The sequence below is a fragment of the Tupaia chinensis genome, unplaced genomic scaffold, assembly GCF_000334495.1.
Source record: "Tupaia chinensis unplaced genomic scaffold, TupChi_1.0 Scaffold000561_1, whole genome shotgun sequence".
Taxonomy (NCBI): Eukaryota; Metazoa; Chordata; class Mammalia; order Scandentia; family Tupaiidae; genus Tupaia; species Tupaia belangeri.
In genome coordinates this window covers 2336512-2351420 of record NW_006160074.1, presented here as the reverse complement: position 1 = coordinate 2351420, position 14909 = coordinate 2336512, and the positions used below count along the sequence as shown (strand labels likewise).

The 14909-nt window shown below is 40.1% G+C and overlaps 1 protein-coding gene across 1 annotated transcript in view; it reads left to right on the top strand.

Moving 5' to 3' along the window:
* The window catches only part of PHF21A (PHD finger protein 21A), a 237089-nt gene that overhangs the window by 45716 nt on the left and 176464 nt on the right, over positions 1-14909 (top strand). The window contains 3 exon segments of the mRNA XM_027775405.1: positions 615-758; positions 8856-8888; positions 11733-11798. Of these exon segments, the coding sequence (XP_027631206.1) occupies positions 705-758; positions 8856-8888; positions 11733-11798 (153 nt within the window). The 5' untranslated portion in view covers positions 615-704.

Genomic DNA, 14909 nt, shown 5'->3' with positions numbered 1-14909 from the left:
TCGCATTTGTCTGAGTTAAGTGTTAACTTATTCAATATAAACGTTTTAAGTTATACCAGAATTTCTTCTGGTTTTGAGTTTCTTAATGTGTTCTAAATAGAGTAAGCCCATCCAGATCAAAGTACCCTGGCATTCTTCAACCTTTGAGAGATCCTGAACGCTCCTGTCCACTCTGTGATATTTGAAAAAATGTATGACCACGTTGTTGCCTGTCTTCAGGGACAGCATGTTCTGGATGGATGGCGTCTCCGTCTGTGGACGCTCATTCTGGGCAGAAGCAGTCTCGTTCAGTCCTAAATCCTCAGTCTGTAGTACACAACGTGGTGCTGAGCATGTAGTGGGGGCTTTGATGTGGCCAGGACCTAATTAAGCCCCACCCCCTTTATTTGCTTTTTGCTTTTTGTTTCTTAGTTATTTGAAGGCTTTTGTAGAGCAGTTCTCAAAGAGTAAAACTAGAAAGTTTGGGTACTGAATTATTTTCTAAAAAGTCTGGGAAATTTCTTGTCCTATGTTAGAGTCCAATGTTTATTGACTAACGTTTTCTTTTTACATTTTACATGTGTATTTTCTTTATTTCCAACATAATGATCTGAAATATTTTATGATCTCTACAGCTGCAGTAAGAAGAGGAATTTGTTATTTTAAACAGAGGCTGAAGAAACTATAGAATTAGCAGACATAAGAAAAAGTGGAGAAAGTAGAGGATGGAGTTGCAGACTCTACAGGAGGCTCTGAAAGTGGAAATTCAGGTTCACCAGGTATGTTGCACTAGTGGCTTTTCCCACGTGTTCTTAAGTAATGGCTGAGACTGGTAATCAGGCCCATTTCCGGTTTCTAGTACCATTTTTAATTGTCTTTTAAGACAGTTGTCAGAGTCATGTCCTTTGTCTCTTATCACCGCTCAACCAACTCATTGTACTACTTTTTAAAAAAAATTTTAATTAATTTATTTTAATTTTACCACAGTGGACAGAGTGAGAGAGAGTGTGAGGGAAAGTGAGAAATCAGGCTTCCAGGTCTGGGACTTGACCCATGCTGGGCCATGAGGGAGTCCAGCGCCCATAACCACCACATCACCTGCCAGCCCCATCTATTTTCTTCTTTTGAATTTTTGAGAGGTTTTCGCTATAGGGCACGTGCACTCGCCAGACAGACAGAGAGACATAGAGACAGAAAGCGAGAAATCACCCCCCAGGGGGGATGGTCATGCTGTAATCCCTTCTCCTCCATTCTCCTCTCAGGATCTTGAGCATACACGCACATGTGCCCAGCATGAGTACTAAGCCACCGGGTCTGGGACGTGAACCGCGGTCGACTACGTGGGAGTCCAGCGACATAGCTGTTACGCTAACTGCTGGTCCCCTCATTTTACTACTTTTAAGAACTTTAATACAGGGACCAGCAGATGGCTTAATGGTTGTGTCGGCCATGGTTTGAGTCCTGGACCTGCTGGCTTCAAACTCACACCAGCGCGTGTGCGTGTGTGCCCAAAATCCCAGGAGGAGAATAGAGCAGCAGGGATTACGGCGTGGCCATCCCCCCAGGCAGTGGTTTCTCGCTTTCTGTCTCTGTCTCTCCCAGTAAGTGCACATACCCTGTAGCAAAAATCTCTCTTAAAAAAAAAAAGAACTTTAATAAAATATTCCTGATTTTTTTTCATATACTAAAGGTGTTAAAAACACACACACACACACACACACACACACAAACTGGTGCCAATCACTTGCATGGTGGTTAAGGCAGCTGGATTCCACATGGCTGACTGCTGGGTTCGAGTCCCAAACTTGGTGGCTTAGAGAATATGCTGGGCATGTGTGCGTGCATGCCCAGTCCTGCAAGGAGAATGAAGGAGAAGGGATTATGTCATAGCTGTCCCTCTTCGGGGTGACTTCGTCCTCCCTACCTCTCCTCTGTCTCTCTCTGGCGAGTGCTCATGTCCTATAACAAAAACTAAAAAGCCAAAAAACCTTTTTCCTGTTTTTTTTGGTTTATCTGAAAGACTTTTTTCACATGATTTGACTTACATATTTTAAATAAGAATACATGTTTGATTCAATTGCCAATATATACAGTTTTTATTCACCTTATGACTCAGCTTTATGCCTTGAGTGTAATTTTTAGTAAAGAAAATATGATTGGTTTCACATGTGTTTAAATTTTAAATTTCGCAATTCTTACATTTTATCTCATACCTCGTCTAAATAAACCTTTAAAATATATAACTCTAAGGGCCAGCAGATGGCATGGTGAAGTGTCTAGATTCCCACATGGACGACTGTGGTTCAAGTTCCGGACCTGGTGGCTTAAAAATCATGCCAGGTGTGTGTGTACTTGTCCAAATCTCGAGAGGAGAATAGAGGAGAAGGGATTGCGGTGTTGCCATTGCCCCCCGAGGGTGGTTTCTCATTTTCCCTCTCTCTGTCTCCATCTCGTCTCCTGTGTGCACATGTGCCCTGTGGCAAAAACCTAAACATACACATACACACATACACACACACACACACATAACTATAAAAATGTTTATATAAGTAAAATATACTCTAAATATATTTGTGTAGTATGTTTCTGCATGCAGTAATTACAGTAATAGAGTAAATATGTTTTTATTTATACATGAATATATATATATACACACACACAAGTACAAAACTGGTACAAAATACTATCCTTAAATTACTAAATAGTTAGCATTTATTATGTGAGGAGATTATCACTGTTTTATGTTTGTTTTCTAGACATCAGCTGGACCTTAGGCTCCACACAGACACATAAACATAGACACATAATTCTTAGCACTCAAAAGTGATAAATGATGAATTGACTACTTCCAGACATGTGAACAATTGGGGATGTAATAGGAGTGAAGAGGAGACGGGGACTCCTGTTTTGTTTTTTTTTTTTTTTAAGTTTTGTTATAGGGCACCTGTGCTAGACAGAGAGAGAGAAAGGGAAAGGGAGAAATCACCCCTCAGGGAGGATGGCCATGCCACAGTCCCTTCTCCTCCAGTCTCTTCTTGGGATTTTGGGCATGCACGCACACACCTAGTGGGATTTTCAAGCTGCTGGATCCAGGACTTAAACGTAGACTCATGCAGCTGACCATGTGGAATTTAGCACATTAACTTCCATGCCACCTGTTGGCCCCTGGGAACTACTTTTTTAATTTTTATAATTATTTTATTTAACTTTATTTATTTATTTACTTATTTTTTAATATGACCAGAGAGGGACAGAGAGAGAAAGAGAGAGAGAAATCAAATCCCCAGGTCCGGGCTCGAACCATGGTTGGCCGTGTGGGAGTCCAGCACCCCTAACTACCACACCACCTGTGGGCCCTCCTGGGATCTACTTTTTTAAGAGTGCTTGTTCTAAAGTATAGTTTCCCTTGTTTTATCAGAATAGTATATAATGTAACGTTAATTTCTGAAATTGGCGACTATCTTGGGCTTTCGGTAACTATTAGATATGCATGGTGGCCAAGAATTAGTATGGATGAAAACCTTTGGAAGGCTTCAGATGTACTCCCACATTCACATCATATATATTTATGTGAAATCCCTGAATATTCAGAAATTCTTATTGCTGCTTGGGATCTCGTTAAACTTGCCCAGCAGCAAAGTTCACCTTATATAAGTGGTCTTCCTTTAGTGTATGAGAAGGTGAGCATATGTCATTCTGTTTGGCCTTATTTCTGGTACTAATTGAGGAGAATAAATTTTACTTTCTTTCTTTTTTTTTGAGAGGTTTTTACTATAGGGCGCATGCGCTCGCCAGACAGAGAGATAGAAAGCGAGAAATCACCCCCCAGGGAGGATGGCCACGCCGCAATCCCTTCTCCTCCATTCTCCTCTTGGGATCTTGGGCACGCACGCACATGTGCCTGGCGTGAGTTTAAGCCACCAGGTCCGGGACGCGAACTGCGGTCGACTACGTGGGAATCCAGCGACATAGCCATTACGCTAACTGCTGGTCCCAATAAATTTTATTTTCTTCACAGAAACAAGTTTGTCTTTTTTCTGTATGAGAGTATTTTAACGTATAGAAGTATTGAATACCCAGTTTGTCTGAATGCAAGTAACAAAAGTTAAATTCATATTTGTTCAAAACTGACATCATCATAAAATGAATTTTGGGAATATAGTAATCAATCTGAAATTTGTGTGCAGCAAAGATAATTTTGTGATGTCGTATGTAATTTTTAGAGTTTTTCCTCCTCTCAAGAAATACTGAGATGGCAAAGTTAGTATGTTGCTTTTCTCCTAAGATATGAACAAGATCGAAATAAGCCTTTCTTGAAAAATTCATGACCTTAATTGAACTTAATTTCTAAATTAGAGTTCTTAAATGTTATTTTGTTTTATATTCTGAATTTAAGCATACCAATTTTACAAACATTACAATTTGAAAAAAATCTTTATTCTGTTTTCATTTATTCTGTTTTTATATCTAATTAAAATTTACATTTGTTAACTATGAAGGGATATACAAATTCTTCCTGAAGTTATCCTAAACACACTTTTAATGTTTATATTACCTATCAGTCTATTTCCCTGAATATTTAACTATTTGTTTTGAGCATAAAAGTAATAGCTTCTATATTCATCTTTATTATTAGACAACATTTTGTGCAATAAACATTTATGTGTCAATTAATAATACGTTAACATTATAAAGTATATCATTTTTTTTCTCGTTATCCCTATAATATGTACTTATTTTTGGAAAAAAACAACTTAACTTTTTTAAAGAATTATTTAACTTTATTTATTATTATTATCATTACTATTTTCCAGTTTGATCAGAGAGAGACAGAGAGAGAGAGAGAGGAAATGAGAAAGCAAGCCACCAGGTCCGAGACTTGAACCGTTGTCAGCCATGTGGGAGTCTAGCGCCTTTAACCACCATGCCACTTGCCAGCCCCACAAATTAATTATTAACAGTAAATCTAAACGACGTGACTTGTTCATAAAACTGGTGTTACCCTGATTTGTTTGCGGTAACCTACACAATTGCAGGCCATGGCAAGTCAGAGATGCCAGAATGGACATCAAAGTAGGGGTATTGGTTATTCAACTGAGGCCAAAGCCGGATATTCAACAAAATATTGGGACCAACACTACCCTTTGTTGCTTTTCTAGTTATGGAATGAAGTTAGGGCTGAAATCAAGCTCGGTAATAGAAAATGGGCTGTGAAACTACCTGGAGTTTCTGTGGTGGAAGTTTCCTTTTGTTCCTAATGTTTTCTTTATGAGTGAGGGAATTGCAGTGTGTACATGGCTGACGCTCAGCAGAAATGTAAGTACGAGCGACCCATGATGGGCATCGCCTGTCTTTGGGAAAGTTGCCTTTCTTTCTCCTAGTACTGTTCCTTTGGTTTCATGGAAACCGTGTTTCAACTTTCAGAATATTTATGCACATAGACTGAAACGTAGTGTAAAGCAGAGGTTGGCACACGTTTTCTGTGAAGGGCAGGTGGGGAAGCGTGTAAGGGCTCGCCGCCGTTCGTGGTCTCCGACGAGCGCTGCCTGCTGTTGCACAGGCAGTGAGCAGGCACGGGCTACTTACTGGGTTCCGTGAAACTTTATAAAGGCAGGTGCTGGGCCAGATTTGTTCACCCTGGGCAGACGGTGTGTCCTCATGAAAGAACCGCTGCATTCTTGTGGTGGAAATTAATTTTGAAAACATGATGTCAGCTTAAAGTCACCAGGGATTTACATGGTCTCGTAAGTTGCACAGCGTGACCTGTCCTATGCCTGACTGTCTGAAACATAGCCATATTTATTTATTTTCTCGAGAGGCAGAGACTTCCCGTGGTCGTTGGTCAGTTTTGAAATTCCAGTGTTAGAGAAGAAAAGCCTTATCAGCTTCAGAAAGCTGACCTTAGTGTCATTAACCAATTCTCTAGTAACTTAATCAAAAAAAAAAAAAAAAATCAGGCCCAAGCACTATAGCATGTCCTGGTTGGTGCGGAGGCTATATGGGAAGCCTGGGTTCGATTCCTACCCATCCTAAAAGCCAGGGGCAGTGGCCTCCACCTGTAGTCTGAGCTACTGGGAGCTGAATTAGGAAGACCCTGGCTAAGAAAATAAATCGAGGGCTTTTTACACTGAAGAGTTAAGTGTGGCCAGCATTAGTAAAATGTTTATGTATTTTTTTAAATCTTTTGTTTTAATTTCATTGAGTTCTTGGACTATATTATTACTATTTTACAGGTTAAAACTAGGATTTAAAAAATAATTTTAAATTTTATTTATTATTATTTTAACTTACTATAGTCATGAGAGAGAAAGAGAGAGAGAGAGAGAGAGAGTGAGAATGAGAAAGCAAGCCACCTGGTCTAGGATTTGAACCGTGGTTGGCCTTGAAGGGAGTCCAGCTCTCCAACCACTGCACCATCCGCTGACCCCAAGCTACTACTTTCTATTAGAAAGTGTCATACAGCTTGTGTATTTGGAGGTCACATGAGTGACAACCTCAGCTATCCAGAAAGTGTCCTTACACCAGAAGGAAAGTCTTTTGACTGGTTAGACTGGATGTCGGAAGTCATTCACCAAAGATCATACATTGTGTCAAGGGGGATTCCCTGGGTTGTTACAGCCTATTCAGTAGTTTTTAAGTTGGTCCAGTGAGTGTATCCCATAGCAGATCTGAAGAAGCGAACTGGAGATGGGGTTCAGGGTCTCTTAAGGAGAGACATGATAATGACAGCTAATGCTAGCTGACTTGCTGGCATTGAGGAGTAGACTAAAGAACCAAAATGCAGAAACAATAACTCTTTTGGGACCAGCAGTTAACGTAATGGCTATGTCGCTGGACTCCCACGTAGTCGACTGCAGTTTGAGTCTCGAACCCAGTGGCCTATACTCACACTGCACACGTGTGCGTGCGAGCCCAAGATCCCTAGAGGAGAATGGAGGAGAAGGGATTGCAGCATGGCAATACCCCTGGGGGTTGATTTCTCACTTTCTGTCTCTCTTTCTCTCTATCTGGCGAGTGTATGTGCCCTATAGAAAAAACCTCTTCAAAAAAAGAAAAAAGAAAAAAGAAACAATAACTCTTTAAAACATAGAAGTTTGGACATTTTATTGCAAGAATCTCATATATTGCAATATATAGTATATTAATAGACATAATCATGTACCTATCAATAGAAGATGGCATTTTTTAATTTAAGAAAGTTTTTTGTTTTTGTTTTTGTCATTTTAGACAGAATTTTACTATGTCACGGTCCTCCCGTGGGAGCCAGGGCTCCCAGCATGCACCACGGAGCCTGGCTTTTCGGCTTGGCTGGACTGGAACCTGGGTCTCCGGTGTGACCTCAGCCTGCCAAGCAGCAGTGTCTAGCACAGGGTGTCGTATGCTACCACAGACAGGTCTAGGACAGTGCCATTCTGTGACTAAACAACTCTGACGTGCCTTGAGTGACAGATTTTTCTGTTATATGAAAATTCACTGGGGGAACAACTTTTTTCCCAGATACTTTTAGGAGTCAGCTTTTTCATATTCCTTTATCCTTCAAATTTTTCAGTATGTGGTTATTGTCACCTTTGGGTAGCAGTGTTTTTAGAGGTTGGGTTAGGTCCAACGACATTTTTTTTTCCTTTGTGTTTTATTTGTTTAGACTTCTGCTTCCCTTAGAAAAAGTCTTTCTCACTCAGTATTGGGGTGGCATTTTCTTTTCCAGGGGAACTCAGGTAGGTCAAGTTTTGCGTTACTGTTCTTCCTCTTCCTCATTCTTGAATACCGAACATCACCGCTCCATTTAAAGTGTCTTTCCCTCTGCCCCTTGTGTCTTGCGAAAAGACAGTGGCAAAGGCACATCTGACACCAGGCTTCTTCTGAGGTGAGAGCCAAGCCAGGCCCCCTGACCTGTACTTAGGCCCCTTTTGTAGGGAGCAGCTTCCTGCCCTCATTTGGGACTCTAGGTGATGGTGACAGTACGTTAAAGGGTTGTTAGACTTTGGGTGCATCTGTCAGTAACTCACTTTAGTTCCCTTTCCAAAGCCATGGTCTCCCACCCATTTCCAGATTAATTTTTAGAGAATTATTTATTTAATTTTATTCATTCATTTATTCATTTTAATTTGTGACGAGAGAGAGAGAGAGAGAGAGAGAGAGAGAGAGAGAGAGAAAGCAAGCCACCAAGTCCAGGACTCAAACTGCGGTCGGCCATGTGGGAGAGTCCAACGCCTTAACCACCATGGCACCTGCTGGTCCCCCTATCTCCAGATTTTAAAATCAGGCACTGTTTGAAATACAAAGTGGTAATTTATTATTTTTTTTTCTTCTAGTAAGAGGTGTGCCTCATTGACTTTTTTTTTTTTTTTTTTCGTTTTAGAATTATTTTATTTCAATTCATTGTCATTATTTTATTTTATTTTTTTGAAGTTGACCAGAGAGAGACAGAGAGAGAGAAGGAAAGTGAGAAGTCAAACTGCCAGATCCGGGACTCGGACCACAGTCAGCCATGTGGGAGTCCAGTCACCTTAACTACCACACCACCTGCCGGCCCTGCTCATTGACTTTTTATATGGACTACAGAAGCTTTTGGGTTGTCTGATGGTGGTGTGTGTTTGTGTGTGTGTGTGTGTGTGTGTGTGTATCTCTGTGTATGTGTGTGTGTGTATCTCCGTGTGTGTGTGTGTGTGTGTGTATCTCTGTGTATGTGTGTGTGTGTATCTCTCTGTGTGTGTGTGTGTGTGTATCTCTGTGTATGTGTGTGTGTGTATCTGTGTGTGTGTGTGTGTGTGTGTGTGTGTTTGTTTGACTTAAAACCCAGAAGTTTTGAGTCAAATCTGTTGAGTTGTAGAGTTCATATTTAAGACTGATGGCTCTTTTTTTCTCTTACTTACCAGAAACTGGTTGCTCAAATGAAGCAGGATCCACAGGTAAAATGTTATTGTTACTTGTTTGATTTTTAAACTAACAAATAATTTAAAATAAAATGATCATAAAATGCTATAATATAGATGGTACTTAAGTTCAAAGAACTTTCATCCCTAATGACAGTTATTTTTAGCAGGTTATTCTTTGTGTTTTAAGGGTTTAGAAAAATCAGTCATTCTGTTAATGTAGCTATCATTTCATCTTTGTTACTGTTATTTTGCTTTTATAATAATTCCTTTGACTATTACAGAAAAAATGGAAAGTTAATATCCTTCATGTAACTTACATTTTATTTTCTTAAATTCACTTATAAAAAATCCAAATTTGGGAACCAGCAGTTAGCGTAATGGCTACGTCGCTGGACTCCCACGTAGTCGACCGTGGTTCGCGTCCCGGACCCGGTGGCTTAGAACTCACGCTGGGTGCGTGTGCGTGCGTGCCCAAGATCCCGAGAGGAGAATGGAGGAGAAGGGATTGTGGCGTGACCATCCCCCCTGGGGGATGATTTCTCGCTTTCTGTCTCTATGTCTCTCTCTGTCTGTCTGGCGACTGCACGCGCCCTATAGCGAAAACCTCTCAAAAAAAAAAAAATCCATACTTGTGGGACATTCAGTAATCTCAAAATTATTATAAGTGAAAGTGGCCCCAAACCATTCTTAATTACTTGGAGTTTATAGCACAGATCACTTGGAAACTGAATTTCACTATGTCCCAGGTAAGGATTTTAGAATAATTTTTTTCTTTTAATTTGTCAGAGGGCACCTGTGCCCACTGGAGAGGGAGATAGCGAGAGAGAAGAGAGCGAGCAAGCCAGAGAGAGCGCGTGCGAGAGAGAGCACCCCCAGTGAGAGACAGCCCTGCAGTAAAGACATTTCTCTTTCCTTTCAGGATTTTGGGCACACACGCACCCAACTTGTCTCTCAAGACACCGGGTTGTGGCTCCAGCTGCTCAGTTGGCCATGGGGGATCTAACTGCCTTAACCGCCATGCTACTCATTAGCCTCAAAATAATTTTTAAAAAGCATTTTAGAGCCTGGCTTTGTGGCACAGTGGTAAGGCAATGCTGAAAGGAAACTGGAGCCCACTGTGGTTCAAATCCTCGCCTGGTCAGCTGAACCACTCTGAGCCCTGCAAGATCTGATAGGCCCTTGGGGCTGGAGAGGGGATCGCTGTGTGGCCAGACCCCACGGGGGTGCACCTCTCTCCCTCTCTCACTCTGTACACGTGGGTGCACTCTGTGATGACATTTTTAAAAAAGCATTTCAGAGAATTTTGATTTCAAAAGAACCTTATACAGTGCTTAACCAAGTACCTTACATAGTGATCGAGAAGATGTTAACTTTTCTTTAAATTCTCTGAGATTTTTGTTTAGGCATTATATTCTTTATTCCTGAGGAGAAATCATCCTAAATAGCTACCTTGTCTTCTAATGACTGTACTAATTATCCAGGCAGCGTTTCTCTCGCAGTCAGTAGATCGTGGGTCATTTAAGTATGAACAGTACTTATGTTTATATCATGTCATTAAGACATACATGCCTCATTACAAAGTAGAGTAGAATAAATTCTCCGATTGAAAAATAATACTGAGGCGAATTTATTGTTTGGGAAGTGAAAAACAATATTCATCTGTGTGAACTTCAGACTGTGTGGTCTAACCGTTGTGCATGGACACAATCCATTGATTGTGGCACTGATGGCCACATTTGGTCCTGTCGACAGTCTAACTTCCATGAGAAACTTCTCCGTTCTGATTTTCTTTTTTTTTGGGGGGAGGGGAGTTTGCCATTTAAATTGGGTTTAAGGAACACACGTGGTGATAGACCTTAGATCTTTTCATTTTTAATGTAGTAATTTACATGATCAGCAACTGGAGTATTGCATTATTAGAAACCAGCATCCCATTTGAGAAACAGAATAGCCTTAACCGATAGAAGCTGAGGGGGCAGTAAGTTGTTGGGCAGCATTATGGGTGATCTCATTAGAAAAGCCTTACATCCAGAACACTTAGAAAAAGTCCAAAGGGAATAAACGTGAAACTCGGAGAGGAGAGGAATGTGTGTGTCCCAGCCCTACGGAGGCCGGGCCAGGTAAATGGAAAGAGCGTACGTGTGGTGATCGGTAAAGCGAGCCTCTCACTGGGCTGTGTTCAGTCTGCCACACTGCCACGTTAAGCATTGGAAAACTTTAATTTGGGATTTCTCCCCCCTTGAATAAAAGGCAAACAGGCTCAGTGTATCTCATCTAAAATAGTATTCTTTTTTTGATTCCTAGAATTTTAGAACTGAGAAAATGCCCTGGTAGTCAGTGTGTTAATTTGAATGATGTAGTGTTAAGGCAGTTGCAACACTGACAGCTTTTCAAATCTAGGCTAAAATAACAAATGTACTTTACTAAATAAGGGAGAGGGCAAATAGAGAAAAACCTCTTATCTGTTGGTAATGCCTCTGAGCGCACGGTGTGCCTGTACTCGTAACCTCCATTTTCCTGCTTTTGTCTGATTAGTGGAGCTTTAGGTTTTCTGTCAACGGATACTCTCTATAAATAACAATATCTTAGTAGAAAGGCACTGTTACAGCGCAGGATGCTAAAATATAAAACTTCTTATAATTTTAAAACAATCGCAAAGAAGCCGACCCCTCCCTATTCTGCTGGGAGCCTACATTTAGAATCTGTGCATTCCATTAGGTGGTGATATTATGACTACGATTTAGTGCATGGTACATGTGATTGGATAAATGCTTAAAATTGCTTCATCATTTGTAAGACAGTATGCATAGTCTTCTTGCTACTATTGTGTTAACAAATGAAATATCTTCCTCACAGATATTTTTTCTTTCCAATCAGAATGCTGACTTAAAGAAACAGCTTCATGAACTCCAAGCGAAAATCACAGCTTTGAGTGAGAAACAGGTAGGGGAAAAGGGGAGGGGGGACATATTTTTAACATTGTGTTCTAAAGATATGTCTGCTCGAGGCTTCTAAGAGAACTGCTATTTTTCCTCATGTGTGAAAATAAGTGTGGGCAGCCAGACTCGGTTTTAATTTTGTTTGAGCTCTGTTTATCTATTTTTATTTTTGGTTGAAATCAGTCTTTAGAGTATCCCATGGGGATATGTTACTGGCAAATATCTAAAAGCAATGTGGCAGGCTGCCGTTAGCTGTGTTAATTAAACTCTAGAGTTTACCCATAGGGGAAGAGGTAAGGAAAGTCGGTGGGAGCGTGTGGTAGAGAATCCCCGAGCCCGTGTCCATGCCTTGCTACCTGTTTTAAAGGCTTGAGCTGACGTTTACCTTGACGTGGAGAGAACAGCTGTCAGTAGCTTGCTCTAAACGTGGGTTTCCCATTCCAGCTTTTGTCATACCTTTTGTTCATCTTTCCTGGATGTTGACCTAGTACGTGAAAAAACTTCAGTGAAACCTTATTAGACTTATAGGGCAAGAGAAGTGCGTTTTGCTTTTCTTGAAGGATAACCGGAAAGTCTTCTTTGGATCTTTTCTATAATGACCTCTGCTTCACCAATTTAGGCAGCTCCTGCCACCAGGTGGAGTGTGACAGTTGGTGGAGCTGTTTGTAAATGTCTGTGGGTATCTGACAACACATTCGTTTTCTTGTTCCCTCCCCACTACCCTGCTAGTCAGCAAGAGCAGTTTTCTGTTTTGGAGTAGGTGAATGTATAAGTCAAAAGGATACGGTGATTTGCAGTTGATAGTTCCTGCTAGACATCTTATTAAGTCTTATTAAAGATTTTCGACTAAGTATTTCTCAGTAACTGATATTTATGTTGTTTTTTAAAACTTTTATATACCGAAATAATTGCAGCAAGACTGGTTTATTCCTGGAGATTTCTGATTCTCTTTCTATTGTGTTTTCATTTAACTGTGGAGGAAAATAAACTCTGAGAACTATGTGGAATAGATATAAGTCCCTCATGTTTCAAAATAGAATCTTCTTCCAAACTGAGTGAGCAACTGCTTTTTACTCCTCCCTCCTTTTCTCACACTTCCCTATTTTGTCTTCCTCACAGACAGGAGGTGAAGTATTTATTACAGAATTGCCAGATACAATTGGGAGAGGCAGGATGGTGGAGAACAATTTGTAAGGAAACATATAAGCAGTTTGTTAGTATGTGTTTGGCTCTGAATGTGCTTCGGTTCTCTAAAGTCAAACCGATGTGTATTTGTATTAGTGAACGTGTTGTGTTCTGTGAACACTGAGCCTTCCTATAGATTCAGGGTTAGTTTGACAAGATGCCAACAAATGAGTCACTTGCTGAAAGATTCACGTGTCCCAGCAAGGAAAGAAGGTGAAAACTGATCAGTAGAATAGCAGTTCGGGGGTGCTGTCACAAAGTTCAGACGACCTAAGTCTTCATTTAGGGAAAATGGGACCATTAAAATTGTTTTCATTTATTTGAAGTTCTTGTTTGTGAGAACTAACAGAAAGATTGACTTATTCTCTATTTTTTTCTTCTAGAGACCTTACTTAATAGAAAATTGCAATTATCTGTGTTCAGTAAGATACTTAATCAAGTAGCAAACTAATTGTCTGAACTAGGTTTGGATTTTAGACTGGAATTTAAAAAAATGTCTACCATTAGAAAAACCTTTGGGAGACCAACAGGTGGCATGGGGGTTAAGGGCGCTGAATTCCCTCATGGCCAACCGTGGCTGGCGGCTCGCATTCTCAGTTTCTCTTCCTTTCTCTCTCTGTCTCTCTCTGGTCAGATTAAAAAAAAATACAATGGAATTAAATAAATAATTTTAAAAAAACAAACTTTGGTATATAAGTAAAGAAAGCTAGAGTTAGAAACTGAAATCCAATCTTGTCGTTTCTATAGTGCTTGCTCAACTGTTAAAGATACCTTCTTGATGGGAACAGAAAGGTGCCATTTTTAGGTAGGGTAGTGCTTGAAGGAAGCATAACTATAAAGTTCAAAAGCTGGTCAGGGCCGGATGGCAATACGGTGTGCAGTGCTCTGCGAGGCTGACCCACACGGGAAACTTGTCTAGGCCCAGAGATCTCTGAATGCCCCAGGTACACGTGCACACGTGATCAGGGCTGGCTGAAGGCCTGCAGTGCATTGAGGTGTCAGAACCCTATTGGAACTTTTTCCTCTCTATTTCTGTTGCTCCATAAATAAATAAATAAACAAACAAACAGACTCTTAAAAATCATCAGGTTTATTTTCAATGTGAAACATTGCTACTTAGGTTAAAATAGTTTATTTTAGAACAAGTTTCTAGTGCTGAATGCCATTTCTTTTTGTTTTTCCTTCTCAAAAGATTCACTGAGCTTCTAGTTCTATTTTCATTCCACTCTAAAATCTGAATTACCTTACACACATGCCTAATATTTTAATTCAACATTTTATGTTATGAGAAAAAATTTAAATCCAGCAAAGTTTGAAGACTAATATCATTTTCCAGAATTAATAACTATTAACCCTTTATAGTATTTGCTTTCGTTTTTTTCCACATGTGTTTTCCTATAATCATTTTTTCTTAAACTTAATTATATAAGTAAGAAGTATGTACATTATCTTATTTTGCTTTATTTAAGAAGTAAAACATGGCAGAGAGTCATGAATTCTTATTGTAAACACTTGTTAGCCCCTTCGGGTTCTTGCCAGCTCAGTCTTTGATACTCAGTTTTTTCTTCAAGACCTATTATGTAATGGTGTGCTTCGTTTGGGAAAATACAGTCTTAAGTGAGCATCCTTCATGGCTAAAACGCAGTGAAGCTCATTGAATTCTCAGCTGAAGTTGTGCTTTCGGCTGTAACTTGAGATTTCTGAATAGGAGCTTTCTGGCAGATTTTGAAGTCATCTTCTTGACCTACAAGGATTCAATGTGTGGTTGACAGTTTTAACTCAGAAAATCGCCAGACTTGGCTGGCTAAATAAATCTTATGTAGCCACTTAAAATCATGGTTTCAAAAAATATTTTAGTGACAGGACTGTGCTCACAATAGAAGTGAAAAGGCACACACAGCTTTATATGTATTACAGCCTCATTTTTGTG